The sequence below is a fragment of the Apodemus sylvaticus genome, chromosome 17 (assembly GCF_947179515.1).
Source record: "Apodemus sylvaticus chromosome 17, mApoSyl1.1, whole genome shotgun sequence".
Lineage (NCBI taxonomy): Eukaryota > Metazoa > Chordata > Mammalia > Rodentia > Muridae > Apodemus > Apodemus sylvaticus.
Window position 1 is genome coordinate 9,411,494 of NC_067488.1, and position 20,108 is coordinate 9,431,601.

The window sequence follows — 20,108 nt, forward strand, 5'->3', positions numbered from 1 at the left end:
TACAGTTTCTGTAAGGCAAAGAACACTGTCAAAAGGACAAAATGGCAACCAACAAACTGGGAAAAGATCTTCACCAACCCTACATCCGATAAAAGGCTAATTTCCAATATATACAAAGAACTGAAGAAGTTAGACCCCAGGGAACCAAATAACCCTATTTAAAAATGGTGTGCAGATCTACACAAAGAGTTTTCACCTGAAGAAATTCGGATGGCTGAGAAGCACCTTAAGAAATGCTCGACATCATTAGTCATTAGGTAAATGCAAATCCAAACAACCTTAAGATTTCACCTCACACCAGTCAGAATGGCTAAGGTTAAAAATTCAGACAGCATGTGTTGGCGAGGATGTGGAGAAAGAGGAACACTCCTCCACTGCTGGTGGGATTGCAAGATGGTACAACCACTCTGGAAATCAGTCTGGCGGTTCCTCAGAAAACTGAACGGGACACTTCCGGAAGACCTTGCTATACCACTCCTGGGCATATACCCAGAGGATTCCCTGGCATGCAATAAGGACACATGCTCCACTACGTTAATAGCAGCCTTATTTATAATAGCCAGAAGCTGGAAAGAACCCAGATGTCCCTCAATGGAGGAATGGATACAGAAAATGTGGTATATTTACACAATGGAATACTACACAGCAATTAAAAACAATGAAGTCATGAAATTTTTAGGCAAATGGTTGGAACTGGAAAATATCATCCTAAGTGAGTTAACCCAATCACAAAAGAATATACATGGAATGCAATCACTGATAAGTGGATATTAACTAACCCAGAAGCTATGAATACCCAAGACACAAGTAGCATATCAAATGACTCCCATGAAGAAGTAAGGAGAGGGCCCTGATCCTGGAAACGCCTGATCCAGCATTGTAGGGGAATACCAAGACAGAGAAAAAAAGGAGGGAGGTGATTGGAGAATGGGAGTAGAGAAGGCTTATGGGACATATGGGGTGGGGGGAACTGGGAAAGGGGAAAGCATTTGGAATGTAAACAAAGGATTTAGAAAATAAAAAAAAAAAGAGATTTATGTGCTTTCTTTTTAAGGGCTTCTACTTGTTTATCTATGTTCTCCTGCATTTCTTTAAGAGAGTTATTTATGTTCTTTTAAAATCTGAATCTTGCTTTTCAAGTGTGTTGGGGTATCCAAGGCTTGGTGTGGTAGCTGGGTCCTTATGTTGTCAAGTAGCATTGGTTTCTGTTGCTTATGTTCTTGTGCTTGCCTTTTGTCATTTGGTTAAATCTAGTGCTCACTGGCCTTACTGACTGGAGGCTGTCCCTTCTGTAGGCCTGGTTGTGACAGAACTCCTGGGAGTCCAGCCGTTTCTGTGATCCTGTGATCCTGTGATCCTGTGATTTTGGGATCCTGTGCTCCTGAGATCCTGAGTGTGTCAAAGCTCCTGGAACTCACACTTCCTTTGAGTGCTGTAGGAGTGGGGGGGGGGGCAGAGCTCTGGGTCTGCTCTGGGCATGAGTGCAAACAAGAAGCAATGTGTGCCTGTTGCTGGGCAGGGGTGGCTGTCAGGGCTTCCTGTGCCCCTGGGTCCTGGGGGAAGGGTTCCAGTTACACCGAGTGTTGAGGCAGAGGTTGGGGCCTTACCTGATATCCTGGTGTATCAGAGCTCCCGGGAGTCAAGCTTCCTCTGGATGTTGTAGGAGTGGGTGGGGAGCCCAAGCCCTGGGTCTACTTCAGGCAAAGGTTCAAACAGGAAGGAATATGTCAATAAGTATTATTAGAATAATAGAAAACACCCCAAGCTATTAAAAGTGATAACAGATTCCTGGAATTAGTTGTTCTCTGAAGAAGTTTTGGTTTTAAATTATAGGACAGTATATTCAATAGATACTCAAACAGTTGTATGCAGTGAAATTTGTCGTGTAAAATCCCTGTCCCTCTCTCCTCCATGCTACATCCTATTGCAGTCTACACAGAGCAAAGTGAGTGGATTTGTATTACTCTCAGATGAGTAATGGTCATGGCTCATGCCCAGGTCTTCGTGTTTGTCTGTGTATGTGTATCCACTAATTTACTTTTGTCTTCTAGTGTTTCTGCTATAAGAAAATCAGGATCTCTGATCATTCTGTCACAAATGTGTGAAAGTAGCTTTAAAAGTAGAATATTTGATTCCTCTAAAAGTCCTTTGGGTTCCTCTCTGTACTCCCTCCTTTGGAGAAAGACTATCTTGGTATTCATTCAGTGGATTTTATAAGGAAGGAATTTAGCAGCTCATATGCTCGTTTTAATTCTATCACTGACGTATGGCATCTTGTTTGCCCTAAGAAAAAATAATATCATACACAGGTGTGTCTTCCTCTATATTGCGGCTTCCAGTCTAGAAAGATATCTATTGCTGCTCCTAAGATTATGTCCTAGAAACATCAATATTTTTGTTTTCTCCGCAGGTCCTCTCAAGCCTGGAGTAAACAAGTGGTTTGATCCTCTTCCAAGGGCAGAGTAGAAACCGAGAGTGGTCCGGTCAAGTGGTCCTGATTCCCTATTCTGACTTTAGAGGAGACTCCATCACTGATTGCTGCAATGTCTGTATCTAATCTATCATGGTGAGTAAAGTACATTCTGATCTCAAGAACAAATACATGTATACAGGAAGCAGGGTTTTGTGATAGTTGCCTTATTGGAACCTGGGCATAGAACTTTAAAAATCATATTTTTCTGAATGTCTTATATAAGAATGAGAAGAGATTTTTTTCTTTTAATTTACTTTCAGATAATTTGAATATAGTAACTTTATTTTCATCATGTTCCTTTCCTTCTCCTCCTCTCAGCCCCTTGTGTTCCCCATTCCTCAAATTCATGACTACTTATTCTTTATTATTGTTACATATATACATAGATACCATCTGCTGGGTTCTTTAGTTGCTCATATTCATATGCATTTAGGGCTGACTGAATGGTGTCTGATAATCCCATTATCCTATTAGTGGTTGATCTTCAGATTCATTCTCTGTTTCAGTAGCTATTGGTTATCTATAGTGCTTCATCTAGGGTGGGGTCCTGTGAGATTTTCATCATCCACATTTAACTCTTTCAGTGCTGTGACATTGGGGACTCTAGAAGTTTGCTCATCAGTTTCTCTTTTCTTAGGCTTCTGTCCCCCCAAAAATAAATCGACCTAAAAGAAATTAAAAAGAACTCAAAATTCCATTAAAATTCAGATTTCTGAATAGCTCCATTGTAGCTTATCTTTGGTTTTTTGGTTCCTGATTAATCCCATCTCTGTTAATAAGACAAGAAGTTGGAAGGTCATTTCCTGGGAATCAGCAGGATACCACGAGGAACAGTAATATCCAGGAATGAATCTGAATGCCAGAATCGTTTTTAAAGTAAAGAAATGAAACTGTAAAATATTTAAATAAAAAGAAAGAAAACTATCAGTATTTAGGTCTGTAAGAGAAGTCTGCCAACTCCCAATTTCTTTAAGAACTCATTTCATTTTCTTCTGCAAACAGAAATGGCATCAGAGTCAGAATTCTCTTGCTGATTTGCTATAGCTTTGTGAATTCATTTTTAGATAAGTAAGGGATTTATTTACAGCAAAGGGTATAATTATTTGTTTAAATTTAGTGCAATGTTCTGAAGAACATAATTTCTAATAGCATCCACAGAATGTGTTCTTGGATCCTTAGGCCTGAGTGCTAAGTGCCTCATTTGGATAAATAAATAAATAAATAGAATTAGGAGATTTAAAATATATTCTGTACACCAATAATGAAACACTTAAATGGGAAATTATTAGTATAGAATGTAATTTACTCATATATTTATTAAAATGAAATTATCATTACATTTTAAAAGAATCGTTAATTTCTCCAAGTCTTGAGAATCTTTTCAAATCTGTGAAAAATGTTGACCCAGTTATTTAAAAAAGAATTTTACCCTGGCAACTGTGTGGAAAATCAGTCTTCAAAGACCATACACATTCTATAGAGGGGAAAGTACTTGCCACTCAAGTGAGATGACCTCAGTTCGAATCCTCAGCACCCGTGTGTAGAATATTGTGCTTGGATGTGCATTCCTATAACTCCTGACCTAAGAGATGGAAACAGGACAATGCGTGGGACATGTGACCACCCACTCGGCCTGAATTGATGATCTCAAAAACTAAAGTGCAGAACAACTGAAGAAGGAATTCCATGTCTACTCTGACCGCCACATGTATGTGGACATATGCACATATGCACAAGGATCTCTCTCTCTCTCTCTCTCTCTCTCTCTCTCTCTCTCTCTCTCTCTCTCTCACACACACACACACACACACACACGACCTAAAGATTAAGTGAAATAAATAGAAAACAAATGTTATATCATGGAAGGTGGGTGGCCAGTGGGAGGAGAAAGGAAAGGAGGCAGAGGAGGAATGGAGGAAGAGTATGAGAAAATGAAAGAGGAAAGGGACCGGTGACAGTGGCATTACAGGGATGGGGATATTAAAGCAGATGTGACTGTCAAGTCTCAGGATCTGGTGGGTGTGACCTAGTACACGGACACAGCGCAGAGCTGACACAGTCGCCTGTCTTCAGGATCCTCACTTCGCCCTACTGTGATGAGCTGATTGGATTTAGGGTCACCTGAAACAAGGTGAGATACAGCAGAGAGATCGTCTGTCATTCCAGCCTAATTGTCTGTCAAGGCTCCCACAAGTAGGTAGGTGTTCTGCAAATAGATGCTGTGGGAATACGGTGAAAAATGCAAAACAGGCAATTTAACGGAAGCACATCCCTTCATTCTAAAAGAGAAATCTAAATTCAGAGCGCACTGCTAGAGTCCAGCATGTCTGAAATAGTGAACGATGCTCATGTTGGAGGTTTGAAGGTGGGAGAAATGATGCCATGGTGCTGTAATCCAGTGCAGTCCACATTAGGTTCCCATGGTGTGAGAGCTTCATCTTCATCAGTGTCACCACCATGCACCTGTGGCAGCATCCCTCTTAGCATCTGAGCTGTCTCGTTCTAGTAATGAAGACTAGGTAATGAGGCCAGGGTAGTCAAGTTAAGCCACAAGTCATGTTTCTTACTCTTGAAAGAAGTGACTAACGTTTCCAAATTAATCCCTGTAAATTTTCATACACCCTAACAATTGTCATCTGTGTTTTGAGGGAGCATTAGCCTGTAAATATTTACTGAAGGATGTGGAGCAGCCTACCAAGTTTCAGTGTGAAGTATACATAAAATTACATGAATTTAATGGAATTATTGCTGTTCCGTGACATGGCTCTGTTTTAAAGTCCAGAAACAGACTGCCTCACACTGGAAATAAGTGATATTGTCCGATTCTTAATTGGCATGTAATATTTGAGTGCATGGATACCTGAGTTGTTTTAACAACTGTGTTCCCTCTTGTGGAAAAGAAACCTGTAGGGGAAACTAAGTCTGCAGTGTGCTGTTGAAGGTAATTGTAACAGGGAAAGACCTGTGTTTCCAAGATTCAAAGCCACAAGATTGTGTAGACCCCTCTAACAAGGTTTATTTTCAGAACAGCATCTGCCTAGATGTGAATATCAATCCTATTGAGTTTTACGATTCTTCCAAGTTGTACTTTTCAAAAACTCTCTTCTGCCTGTTCTTGTTAATTTTAGTACTGAGTTCACAGTGAAAACTCATGATAGGCTGGTGAGATGTCACATGTATCTGCTATCTGATGAGCTACGTTTGGTCCCCAGAATGAATATTTAGTAGGAAGGAGAATCCTGCAAGTTGACCTGTGGCATCCACATGTATGGTGTAGCATGTGTATGCTAACATATGTATGCACATACTAAGTTAGCATATGTACATAGTAATAAATAAATACATTTAAAAAGCGCATGCCATTCTGTGTGCATTTTTGCCCACCTCCCATAATCTTGTATTCAATGTTAATAACCATTTCCTGATTTTAGCAGTAAACACTCAGTGTAATGCATGTTTATGTGTGGGTGTCTACCCCAGTTCCCACAGTAACATAAGAATTAAGAAAATGTAAGTTAAGATACTTACATTCATTTCTAAGACAATCCAATCAATAATATTAACTCTTAATATTAATTATAATATTAACTCTTAAGAATAGCTAGTCTTATTCATATAGATTAAAAAATCTTTCTTATTTAGTAGTTATATATTTTTAGAACAGTTGTTTTACACACACACACACACACCTCTAAAAAGCTTTAGGCATTATAATGCTTCCAGATAGCCGGTCTGTGGTGGCACACACCTTTAATCTCAGCACTTGGGAGGCAAAGGCAGGTGGATTTCTGAGTTCAAGGCCAGCCTGGTCTACAGAGTGAGTTCCAGGACAGCCAGGGCTACAAAGAGAAACCCTGTCTCAAAAAAAAAAAAAAAAAAAAAAAAAAAAAACCAAAAAAACAAAATGCTTCCAGATTTTTAGGAAGCTGTGATCTCCAGCATAGAGGAAAACAGTGGGACTTGATTATAAGATTTTCATAGAGATAAAAACAGATGTTTCAAGAATCTTTCTGTTTCGCTCGTATTTATCAGATGGAGACAATGGCTGAGGTGATGCTGCTTAGGGTAAAATGAAGAGATGCTCAGGATCCATTGCAGACATCTATGAGCAGGTGGCAACTTCAGGTTAAGATCTGTGGAAAAGAAATGTCTTTGGTAGCAGACATAATTAGCAGGAGACACGGGAACCTCAGATAAAACAAGGCTTGTGTCTGTAGCACAAAAGAGGTGGTGTGAGGCCAATGAGTGCTTGCAGAACTAAACAGCCTCCTTCTTAATTCCATCAATTCCCATGGTTTATATTTTATAATGTTGGATATTTATATCTACCTGGAAGTTAAAATGTGCTCCTTTTGTCAAGTATAGCAAACATTATCAAAGAGTGAATGATTGTATTTCCTTTACCGTGTGCACCCTGCACTGTTGGAGAATTTCCAAATATTAACTTGGAATTGTCACTTTCTTGGGTGTTATTTGCATTTTTGTGAATGGGAACAGTGAGGCACAGGATACTAAGTAACTTGTTCAACATGATAAGCCCCATCTCTAACAAATTCTACCTACAACTTCTGGCTTCCATGTCCATGTTTCTCTTTGCTTTCTTCAGTCTACATACTAAAACTCATCTTTCAAACGACAGTATCAGGTAGTAGGGTCCAGGTAGTACAATAGTACTGTGGAGGAGGCTGCTGATATCCCCACCAATTTCCTGGGGAAAGCAATGCAGTTGGTAATAGCAGATATTTAGTTGGGTTTTATAAACTTACATAAAGTGAGCTCCATAAATTACAAGGTATACAGAGAGCAGCACTTTCTCATGATTGTTTTTCAATAAAGTGTCTCAGATAACTCAGTCTGTTTCAGAATTCTCTATGCAGCTGGGGATTACCTCGAGCTCCTCATCTTCCTTCCTCTACCTTGAAGTGAGTGCTGTGATCTCAGGCACGCATCATCACCCTGGCTCTGTGTACTGACTTTGACTTGTTTCCAAAAGTTTTTCTTAATACAAACAAACAAACAAGCAAACAAGTAGAATATAAGAATAGAAAGTGCTTGCTCTGATTCAACTAGTATCTAGGCTGTTCAGTCTCTTGTGAGACTCTCCACTAATCTATATAGTCTTTTTACTTCCGCATCTGTGACTTTAGCACCCTGACTCCTCCTGTTTTTGTTACGGTAGCTGTGTTGTTCCATGTTGATTAGTATTTGTAGGGAAAGTATTTTTTCCACTGTGGATGATGGTGTATATATTGCTGTCTTTGCATTCAACAGACTTAAGCAGGAAGATCCCAAGTTTGAGGCAAGTCTGGCCTATTTTGTGAGACCTTGGGGGAAAAAAAGAATAATTAATATTTGCTTGGCTTCGGGCAGCCAGGGGAGAATAAAGAAATCACTGGATTCAGATTTTTAGAAACCAAGTAGCCAGATGCATTGAACATCCTTTGTGTACAGTGTCTTCTGCTGTGCACAGTGGTGGTGTGCAGATAGAGGCAGGCTTCTCTTCACAGTGCTCAGTGTCAGCGAGAAGATGGAAACTCAGTCAAGCACCCCCTGATTTAGCATGATGCATGCTCTAAACATGATGCTTCCAGAATGTTTTTGGAAAGCAAAAATGGGTGTTTCTGTTTCCCACCAGGGAGGAAAGGCCTCACTTTTCAGAAACACTAAAGTAGCTCTTGCATAATAAAGCATGGTGATTACAATAACGAAGATCACACCACAGTTATAGGGCAGAAATTTAAAATGACTCGAGTGACAGAAAACACGCTTTTAAAACGCCGAGGGATATTATGTTCTATGTATATTCACATTGTTCTTGTGAAATACTTATGCCCTGCATGATATTTGATGTCTCCTGTTTTCATGAAGGTTTATGCTTATTGCTTTATTTGATGGGGAAGGGGGTGACATCATCAGGGTAGTGCATTGACACTTCTAACAGTACGGCCATTTATTTCATGCAGCTAGGCTAGCCCTTCAGTTGTCTTCTGGCTTTCTTCTCTAAAGAGTCGTTACTATGGTAACATGATTTTGACGCTGTGAGGGACAAGTGTGCAAATATCATTTCCTCAAGAGGTAGTAAGCCATTCAGTGTGCCTTGCATTCCGGTGTGAACTGTGTGCTCTCCTGATTTAATGCCTATAAACACTTAGCACCATGCTGTTAATTGTCTAAGTTATCCTTTATTTCTAGTCGACCAAGATAATCTTATATAATGCTAGTACAATTTCTGTTATGTGTGTCTGGAGATATAGCACCATTTGAATTATTGAAGTAAATAATGTATTGACTACATTTATAAGAAATAAATTATATTTCCTAAGTAGACTTACGTTTTAAAGTGCTATTATGCATATTGACAAATTTAATTTTACTCTAATAAATCATGAAAACAACTTTGGATTAATTTGCATTATATACATATATAATATGAATTATACATTTCTAAAGTAAATATTGCACATAGTATGTGTTTCCCACTCTATGTGGTGTTTAAGTCAACTTTCCCTACTTGTATCAACTCCCCCTAACTCTCAGAGGCAATACTGGTATTTTCAGTGGCAAGGAGGTTGGAGCTTGAGTTGTCTTTTTGGAGTAAAGATTTAGAGCCCAATGTGGAGAATGCAGTTAAGATTTCAGGAGTGATCTTTAAACCCAGCTTTATGGTAAAGAATAACATCCGAATTGTCTGCAGTCTGTTGTAGATGACAAAGAGGAGAAAGATTTTACATAAACATAAAGCCATGAGAATTCTATATTGAAGTAAGTTTCCTTGGTCACATAGAACCAGTATTTCCTAGCATGCCAAATGCATGTTGGGTGGTTAAGATACTGGGTGAGTGAACTTGCTTTTTGACTAAGCTCAGAGACCATCGGCTAAAGGTAATGGTCTTGAAAAGTGGAGGCCGTAAGCATTGGGAATTAAGCTGAGCACAAGAAAAGTACATGGGGTTTAGGGGAAACTAAACTAGCAGAAACCATGCAACAAGAAGAAAACAGGAAATATTAAAACAGACAAAACAAGAGCTCAAAACAAAACAAGTCCACCCCCTGCCCCTTCCCCCTCCCCCCGAATGTATAACACTTTGAGGTAAGATCTCATGATTTGGAGTAAAGTCACGATTTTGATTTCTGTAAAATTTCAATATGCCTTTCCATTCATAACATGCCTTTTCAAGTTGAAATCTCTTCATTATTAAAATGATCAGTATCAACTTGCTTTGCAATTGGCTCTTCTTCTGGTGAATACACTTTATTTTTAGAATCCTCCACTTTTTTGAACTTCACTGATACTTTTAGAAATAGCTTTTAACACTTTAACATTTATAAGTAGTCTCTTGAATATTTTTTGTATCTACCACAAATGATTTTTCTTTCTTGGGAGCAGGCTTTTATAAAAACAAGACCAATCCAAGTGTTTACTGGGCTCCTTTGGACTAGGCTATTTTCCTCTGGGCTTTTGACCCAATTGCTGCATAACAAATTCCATCCTCCCCAGAGGTGAGCCTAATATGGCTGACCAATCTTGGAATCTATAAATTCTCTAAAACTATAAATAAATCTCTTTGACAAACAGTCCACAGTGTTTCTTTCGTTATAACAATACAACATATAGTTATCAAGAAAAGGGATTTTACAAACTACACAATAATTGTATATTATCCTCTTACTAATTTCCAGATATATCTGTCCTGTGTTGCACTTCCTCTTATGACTTAGACTGTGTTTTCAATCAGTGATTGGAGATGCATTGACTGGATATACTTGAATGTTTTCTTATCCTACACCCAACATTCAGCACAGCTAAAATTAAATTAAGCATTGGGTGTGTATTTCTAATTCTGACTTCTGTGACCTGGGGTTATCTTTGGAGTCATTCCTTTTGTTTTGCTCCATTATTTTTACTGTGTATATTGGCTATTAAGCCAACCCTGGAAAAGATTGTAGTGATAGAAATAGCTGGCATGGGCCATGCCCTCCAGTATTTTAAGCATTCTCTTATACAGCAATTTGATTTTGTTGTTTCTTCTTTGAGCTGTCCCTGGATTTCATTGTTGTCACCCTAATCTGGACTCTTGATGCCTGTTAGAACTGATAGGAATTATTCCTATTACTGCTTTTACTCCAAAATTCCATTTCTTGTAATGTTAACTTGCTAAATATATCTTTAAATTTTACGCTGTATCATTCTTTCCCACTGTTTCTAGGCTATCTTTCAAACTAGATCCAAGGCTATTTATAATTTTGTCTCTGTATGAATTTCTCCTGAATAAACGTGTACCCTAATTTAATTTTTTAAGAAATGAAAAACTCAAATAATAAATGAAAAGTAATATTTGTGTGACACCATGGAACTAATTCAGGGACTCTTACATTCTTTGTAAGTGTACTCCCACTGATAAACATGTACCAGAAAAATGTTTTTACTTTATTACTAATAGTAATGCAAGCTAGAAATGAAATATTTCAAGGAAGAAAATTGTTTGCAAGTCATGGTATTCTTAGAGGGTTTTGTGTTCTTGGGATGAGTCTTGGGCTAAAGGTTCAATCCCCACAGGCACTAATTAGGTCTGTTTGTTTTTACAGCCTAGTTCTGTGGGCATGACTAGCCTTCCATCACAGACTGTCACAGCCACCCTCACTATGAGCAGGAGATTGATCATCACCAATCCACAACTAATATGGAGGAAAATACACAGGCATTCAAGCCAAGTACCCTCTAGTGACTGGTGATAGGTCCCAAGGATCACCTTGCTTATGAATACTGTCTAGTGCAAGGAATACAACGCCGTTTGTTGAAATATGTTTTCTCTTAATTTTGGAGCCATCAGGGTTAGGGGTTATTCTCTTGTAAAAGAAACTTTAGTGACTAATAATGCCAATATTTCTTAGACTGTGGAAGCTTTAACAAAGCTTCACAGGCCATTCCAACCCTCAAGGCAAAAATCCCTTTGGGGCTTGAGCAATGGAAAACATAATTTAAAAAGTAAAATTCTTATGATATATTTTCAATCATTAAAATGGTTATGTAGTCTTAGGTATGTTCTTTTCAGTGTGATCAAAGAAATTTGATAGTCTAATCTTTAAAATTGTCTTTATATCGGTGTGTGAAGTTATCATGACTCCTAGAAAGTACACTGCCATCTGTCTTTTTGTTCCTTTCCTGGGTCTCATGTTTGTTTTTTGTGCTATTAGTTTTATTGTAAAGAGATTTCACTCGGTTTTATATCAATTTCAGATTAATCAACAAAAGAAATGAAACCAATACTTTCCAACAACATCGGCTGTTCACTAAAAGCACTCACTCCATCCATTCACTTATCCTTTGTTTTTTGTTCCACTTTTAAGTTGTAATGATTCTTGAGGATGATTTAGTTTGTGATTGAATAGGAATTTAAAAATAATTCTTACACAGTTTGAGGGATGGTATAATATAGTTTAATGATATGTAGGCTGAAACTATTGTTTTAATATAAATAATATATTATTTCTTATTATTAGACACTTATTTCGATAGGTTATTCTAAATAGTTTCAATGTATAATTTTTAATGCTGTGTTTAGAATGGTAATGAAAGATAAATCTCTAATGTCATATATATATATGCACACACATATACTCTGAAGATAGTCAAGCAGACTGAAATGACAGTATCTAGTCATCTCTGGAGGATGGGCTTTGTTAGACTTTTTGAGGCAATACCATTGAAGTAGGAAGCTGTGAAGTTTCACATTTGTATGTAGAAGAGAGCCATCCCAGCCACAGACTGTATTGCAGCTATCCAAGTTGCATTGTAAGTTTACTATTAAATGTTACCATCACGGACTCTAAGGCTGCTTTCAGTGCACACTGAAAACGTCATTATGTAATGAATTGGGAACGCCCAGATGATGACAGGCCCATGGTATGTCTCAGGGATTATCAAGGAGGAATAAAGAGAGTTGTACTTGGAGGCGGCCTTAGCATGGTGGCTCTGAGTCAAGCCAGAGAGAACAGGTGACTGAGGAATATTCTCATTGTGATTGGATACTGCTGTCACTCACTAGACCTAGTGAAATGTCACACAGAGTGCAGGTCCAGGGAAAGTTAGTACTGGCAAGAGTCTGAAGCAGCAATGATGTGATGTGACTTACAAATCTAAAAGGGCTTGCTTGGCGCCTGCAGCTTATAAAGATAATTAAATTGTGCTCATAATATAAACACTCAGAAAATATACTGAGAAAATATAATATGACAATAACATACAAATAATGAAATAATGAAAATCCCTTATAAGGATATAGCCTGTTTTTCATTATTGTCAATTTAAAAACATGTACCAACATATCTGTACCCATCTAAATAATTAGAGGCATAATATAAAGGATATTTCATCTACAAACCATATTGCTTGCATTAAACACTTTTGTAGGAGACTTGTAAATGTAAGTTGTAGAAATTGAGCCTTTTTTATTTTTTGCTGTTCTACTTGCATTTGAGGCTTATAGTAATCCCTTCTCCCCAAAGAACTCTAAAGTTAATTCCAATATGTAAACAGAAATGTTGAAATAATATATTGTGTTATGTCCACTGACTGCTTAATATGGTTGTGCTTCTTTCACTGAAGATATATAATACAATATACAGTCAGGGCTACCATGTTCTAGAGAAAATGATGGAGTAAAAACCACTAGGTGCCATTTCTTAAGGGGAGATAAATCATGCTTGTTTAAAGTTTATAACTATTCTATACTTTCTGTGTAATATGGTTTGCTTATGGCACCTAAAGTGGGATTTGGAATTTATTAGCGTCCTTATTTAGCAAAATAAAAGTTGAAAACAATCTTGACCTTCACCTCTTCCTATCTAGATGTTCACTATGCCTGTGCATGCCTTTCATTTAGAACATAAAATCAAAATGTCTGGGATCTCTGATGACCTGGGAATTAGTGCAAATTAGCCCCATTCTAAAGTAATGATGTCAGTGTTTTATGATTCTGATCACAGAAGAAATGTCTCATGGGTACCTGCAGCAGGTTTGCCCAGGAGCTTGCTACAGACAGGACATTGAAAAAAATCTTCAACAGAACTTAGTTGGGCAAAATGATTGTATAGGACCAGACACATTCAGCCTACTTTAATCTTCTTTTATTTGCCATGTGTATCAAACTGCCTATAGAAGGTAGGTCTGATACTTGGATCACTTTTATATATTAGATATTTTCTTTATTTACATTTCAAATGTTATCCCCTTTCCTGGTTTCCCTATCCCACCCCCCCTGCCCCTACTCACCAGCCCACCCACTTCTGCTTCCCTGTCCTGACATTCTCCTACACTGGGGTATCGAGCCTTCACAGGACCCTTGGCCTCTCCTCTCATTGATGTCCAACAAGACCATCCTCAATTACATATGTGGCTGGAGCCATGAATCCTTCCATGTGTACTCTTTGGATGGTGGTCCCTGGGAGCTCTGGGGGTGCTGGTTGGTTCATATTGTTGTTCCTCCTATGAGGCTGCAAACCCCTTCAGCTCTTTGGGTCCTCTCTCTAGCGTTTCCACTGTAGACCCTGTGCTCAGTCCATTGACTGAATGTGAGCATCCACTTCTGTTTTTGTCAGGCAAAGGCAGAGCCTCTCAGGAGACAGCTATATTAGGTTCCTGTCAGCAAGCACTTGGCATCCACAATAGTGGCTGTGTTTGGTAACTGTATATGGTATGGATCCCTAGATGGGGCAGTCTCTGGATGGCCTTTCCTTCAGTATCTGCTCCACACTTTGTCTCTGTATTTCCTCCCATGGGTATTTTGATCCCTCTTCTAAGAAGGACCAAAGTATCCAATAGAAGAGAGCAAAGATTTCCAGCTTAAAGGGACAGTAAATATCTTTAACAAAATTATAGAAGAAAACTTCCCTAACCTAAAGAAAGAGATGCCCATAAACATACAAGAAGCCTACAGAACTCCAAATAGATTGGACCAGAAAAGAAATTCCTCCCTTCACATGATAACCAAAACACCAAATGCACAAAGCAAAGAAATAATATTAAAAGCAGTAAGGGGGAAAAGGTTAAGAAACATGTAAAGGCAGACCTATCAGAATTATACAAGATTTCTTGTCAGAGACTATGAAAGCCAAAAGATCCTGGCAAATGTCATACAGAACCTAAGAGAATACAAATGACAACAGAACCCAAGAGAATACAAATGTCAACTCAGGTTATTATACCCAGCAAAACTCTCAATTACCTTACTCTAGTTGGAGCAATTTTTTGTACCTTTTCATTTGATGTCTAGTGAATGTCTTTAGACAGTCAGAGCTGCTTCTTTCCTGTTCTTGCTTTGTAGTCATAATTAACATTACTGAATTGTTTGGTTTTTTTTTTTGTTACTTCAAATAATTACATTTTCTTTACTGGAGAGCAATAATATTCTTCTAATAGTACTTTAGAGAGATTCACCATTTAGAGTCAAAATCAATTTGTAGCACCACACCACTCAATGTGTCAATGCTAGTTCTATGCATTAAGAAATATCATTTTTCAAACTAGGTTTGAAGCATTGAATGTGTCTTAATTTATCAGAATTTGGAAAGTTAAGTGCTGACATTGATACTTAGGCTGCATAAATTTTCCTTGGTGAGTTGAGACTTTTATAATTACAAGTGTCTTTCCTTTAGACTTTTAGATGAAATGTATAACTTAGCTACCTCGGTGATGATAGTAGCTCAGAAGTTGCTCAGAGCAAAAATCTCTACTGGGCCCTGAGTTCCTCCCAGCAATGTACACCAGGACTCCCTGTTTTTGCTGTGACCTGAAAGCTAAACTGACTTATCTATTGATTGGCAGATTCCATGGAGGGTGGACACCACTGTTCCAGATAAATTTTCAGTCTTACGCCTTCTCATGTGGTAGTCCCTTGCTGTAATCAAAAGCCTGTTCTGCATGATAGACTTTAAAAATTAGATTAACTTAACTACACCTTTGGTTTTAGATTACTGATATAAAGTGCTTTCATGAATTTGACAAAAGAAACTTAAATTCAGATTAAGTAATCTCCCAGAGTGGTTTTTCATTTAGACATTTTTCCCCTGAGTTTTTTTTTATAGTATCTTAAAATTATATCCAGAAACAGAATTTTTACACAATCAGGCTCAGAGAAATGATGATGATCTTTTCCAACCCATAATATGCCTTTTAATGATTTTATTCAAAGCTAGTTATATACTCAAAGCAACGGTAATGATGTTACTATGTAAAGTTTAAAATGCATCAATTTATTCAATTGCTTTGCAAAAACTTTCATTATATTTGTTCCTTCTAGGTGCTCATGTCATGAATAATAGAAAGTAATTTTGAAGGAAGAATTTTCTTGACATACTTCTGTACTTTCCCCAATCCAGTTATTAAACACTTGAAGAAAAAGCAACCATAGGAGATGTTCACTATATTTGGCAAGTTATAAATGTTATCAGTTGAAATCAATCATTGAGCAATAGCTACTGTCAACACATATGTGAGGAGAGATATAATACTTTCTCATTAAAACACACTACAAATCAGATCACTTTAAGACAGATGAGGGTCATCCTATTTAATCCTGGCAAACAAGTTCAACAGGTGTTTTGCATTAACAAAGGGCCCAAGCCTTGGGTCTGATTCCCAGGCAGGCCCTGGAACACAGCATAGAAACATAGCATGGGTTGAAGATTCTTGGCATGAAAACACATTTAGCAGAAGGTGAGGTAATTTGGAAGCTAGAAGCTTGGTCTGTGTGTTGTATCAAACATTTGACACTGCTCACAAAGGAAATTTGTGGATATGTTTTCCCAGGGTGAGCTAAAGCTGTGAATTATTTGAGATAGTCAATTATTTGAATTAGATTTGAGATTATTTGAGACAAACATGTTCATAAATTATTGCTTGAGGTTGAAGAGGCATTCCCCTAGCATTGTGGAACATTTTGAAGATGTGAATGCTCCGTGTTTCCAGTGTTCACGTGTGCTATTAGTGAACAACTCTAAGCTAACAGACAAGGCATTCACTTGTCCTATTCCAAAACTGGACATTAAAGGTAATAGTAGGCTCATGTTGCCAAGTCTTCTTTTTTTCTACAGTGATGTCCTTTCTTTTTGTTGCGGTTGTTAAAGCATGACTTTTTGAAGTGATTTATTACTATTATTGTGTCTAATGAATAAAAGCAGGAGTAATTAGTCCCCTTCAATTTTATGTTTTCTTATAAGTGAGCCATGAGCAAAACTAACATAGGTTTTGAACTAATTTCCCAAATCCTATACCTCATCCACAAACCATAATGGTGGTAACTCATCCATTTCTGAAAATCCTTTCTTTGAACCTTGAACCCCACGAGCTATGCTTTCTGCTTCTGGGCGTTCCTCATGATCGTGTGTTCACACTCCCCAGCTCCAGCTCTGTAACTCCAAATACTTCTTTATAATATTCCTTACAATTATATATGATGTGTCCAAGGAAGTGAGTTCCAAATTACTTTTTAAAGAACATGAGTTTGGTGGAATATATTACAAAGAAAGGAGAATTGCTGCCACAAATTTGAGAAGCCGTCGTTTAAACAATGCATTGGCTAACTTAAGTACTTAAAGCAATTTTAGTGGAACAGTTCATGTGCAAAGTATTTATCAAGTGGCTACTATGCATATATTAATTTCAAGTGTAAATATTTTGGAGAGAGTTATAATGATCTGGTTTCCAAATTATATTGTTTTCTTCTTTTCTGTTTTAATGTTGTTAATTCAATATTATTCGACCCAATCTATTTCACATTTTTGAATGTATTTCCTTTACTTCCTTCTCAGTTATATGCTTTTAGATATCCTTACTCTTCCAACAAATGTTTTATTAACTTGTTTACAATTTAAGGTATACACCATATTCTGTACCTTAGCTTAATTTCCACCTTAGCTTGTTAATTGCTTACAAAATATGGCAATAGGAGAACCCAAACAAGGACTGACTGCTATGTTCATTTTTGGCTCATATCTCCCTTCAGTTATAGCTTCTGCTAATGAATCCTCAGCTAGGAATCCACAATAAGCCCATATCTATTTAAAGAATGGTCTTGTTAGAGCTGAGTATCCTTCTATCATGTAGAGATTTTCTTATAATGTAGTCAATCAGAATTGAAAGGAAACGTATACACTCAAGCTGTCTTAAATAAAGACAGGTTATTCCAGGAGATAGCCAGAAAACACAAAGGCATTTTGCCCAAACAGGGAAGCTCTTTGGATTTAGGAAACAACAGCACAGACCTGTCAGGACCCCTGCACTTGGGGCTGCATCACTGGGATGCACAGAACAGAATGTAGTCAAGACCTGGATGATAGGTAGGATGTGAGAATGCGCCAAGGGTTCTAACATCATTGTCCCCCCTCTACAATGAAGGAGTTAGTCTTTATTGATTTTTTCTAGTTCTCTGGTATCATTCTAATTCACTAATACTCCACTTTTTTGTGACCCTCCAACTCTCCTTCTACAGTACCCTAAAACTTGTATTTTTCAAGCGAGTTGTATACACCATATTCTGTATTATATAATAGTTTCCTTCCTATCAAGTAGTTGCTTAGAAAAATCTAAGGTACCATAGGGATCACGGGACAGACTTGGCTTTTTAGTACAATTGCGATTAAACCAACCAAAGAAGATTGTCCATAAATATGTCCGTGAGAAAACTAAGTAGACTAGTAAACAAACACCCATGAGAAGTTCTAGGAAGTTCAGTCCTTGGGCCAGCTGAATTAGTGTTGGCTTTGCATTTCTGCTTGCCTCGGGAATTCTGAAAGAGGCATCCAGCAATCTGTATTCTGTCAAGCCTCCAGGTGATTCTGATGAATGTTCAAGTTTGAGAACAGATGGTACCAAATTATCTCTCTTGAGTCAGGATTTATAGCCTGACTGCCAAAAATAATGACTTCGGGCATAATTGATATGCAGAAGATCCTTGCAATAATATTAACTAACAGTTTCAGCTGATTTTCTAAGATTTTTGACAGGAAGAGAGTGCTGGTGGCATAGAAGACCATCTTCCTTTCTCCTGTTAATTTTGGCAGCTCATCACTGAAAACATTGGATCAACTTTTGCAATAAACTTGTTTTAAAAATGAGTGGTTTTTTTCTCTTTTTTTGGTATTTAAAGCTTTAACTGGGAAATGTGTTCCACTAGAGCATATTTCTGCCCACTCCTGTTCTCATGTAAATTTTAAAATAACAGTTTTGTTGAACTGCAACTCACGGGGCTTGAATCCCACCCATTTAAACTATGAGAGTGTAAGTATATTCACATTTTTCATCCATAACCAAAAGCAATTGCAGAATATTTCTGTTATGGTCAAAAGAAATTCCCTTCTTTATATTAGTTAATTTTCTTTTCTTAATCCCCTATTAGATACTTATTATTTATGTGTGAGGGGTTTTGACTGCATATGTATCTATGTATCACATGTATTTTTCGTGTTGGCAGGAAGCCATAAGAGGTCATAAGAGCTCCTGGAATTGGAGTTGTAGATGGTCCTGAGCTTCTAAGTGGGAGCTGGGGATGGAGCTCAGAACTCCTGCAAGCACAGCCAGCGCTCCTAGCCACTGAGCTCCCTCTCCCCCCACTACCCAATTCTTAGCCACAGTACATATTCTTTTTTATTCACACAGTCCTAAATAACTAATCTGAGCCTTTGAGCTAACCTATATCTCTGGATTTACTTATTCTGGACATTTCACTCTAAATTCAATCATATAGTAGATAATGTTTTATTCCTCGATTCCTTCATATGGTCTTAGCTTTTACGGTTAATCCATGCTGCGTCACATGTAAGAAGTCCATTCTTTTCAAGGAGAACCTTTCATTGAATGGTCATGGCGTTTTATTTATCCACTCATCAACTGGTGGGCATTGAGTGGTTTCTACATTTGGTATAGAATGAATAGTACTTCTGTAAACCTTTATGCAAGATTTCCCCCCTTGAGCAATCTTTTTATTTCTCTTGTGCTTTCAGTAGGAATTGCATGGTACCACTATAACTTTGCATTTAGTTTTCAAGTAACTTAGTTGTTTTTTTTTTTCCAAAACAGCACAGCTGCATGAGTTCTTACCTTGAGTCCATTGGTGCTTCTTTTATTTACGTCACTGTTAGTTCTTCTTCTTCTTCTTTTGGATTAACATAGTCCCTTTCTTTATTCTTATAAAGTTAATGCTAGAGCATCTGAGTAGCATCTTACTTTAGCTTTGGTTGATGCACCACAATCATTTGACACTGAATATCTTTTTCTTCACTTGGTGGGGAATGCCATTGATATTTGTCTGTTTCAGATAGAATTTTATTCATTGTTGAACTTAAAAAGTTATTTGTACATTTTTAGATGCTGATGTGCATCAGAAATGTGTTCACACAATAATGCTTCTGGCTAAAGGTTTGAAGTAGCTGATATTATTCTTGAAAAATGGAGAAGTTAAGTATAAGGTAAAAAATAAGATTTTTTTCTGGTAGCAGATGGTGTAACAATGGTCATTATTAACTTGACCCATTACCAATTATATATGTGGAATATTTGATTTAGGAGTTTTTTTCTGAACTTGTTGGAGAAAGTCATTGTAAAATTTTAAAAGAATCTGATATTGATGACACCTAAGGA

The 20,108-nt window shown here is 37.5% G+C and overlaps 1 protein-coding gene across 2 annotated transcripts in view; it reads left to right on the forward strand.

The window, feature by feature from the left end:
• Nucleotides 1–20,108, forward strand: part of Oxr1 (oxidation resistance 1) — a 409,810-nt gene that overhangs the window by 82,293 nt on the left and 307,409 nt on the right. For both annotated transcript variants that reach the window (XM_052160406.1, XM_052160408.1), the window contains exon 2: nt 2,411–2,566. In XM_052160406.1, the coding sequence (XP_052016366.1) occupies nt 2,544–2,566 (23 nt within the window). In that variant the 5' untranslated portion in view covers nt 2,411–2,543. The remainder of the gene's footprint in view (nt 1–2,410; nt 2,567–20,108) is intronic.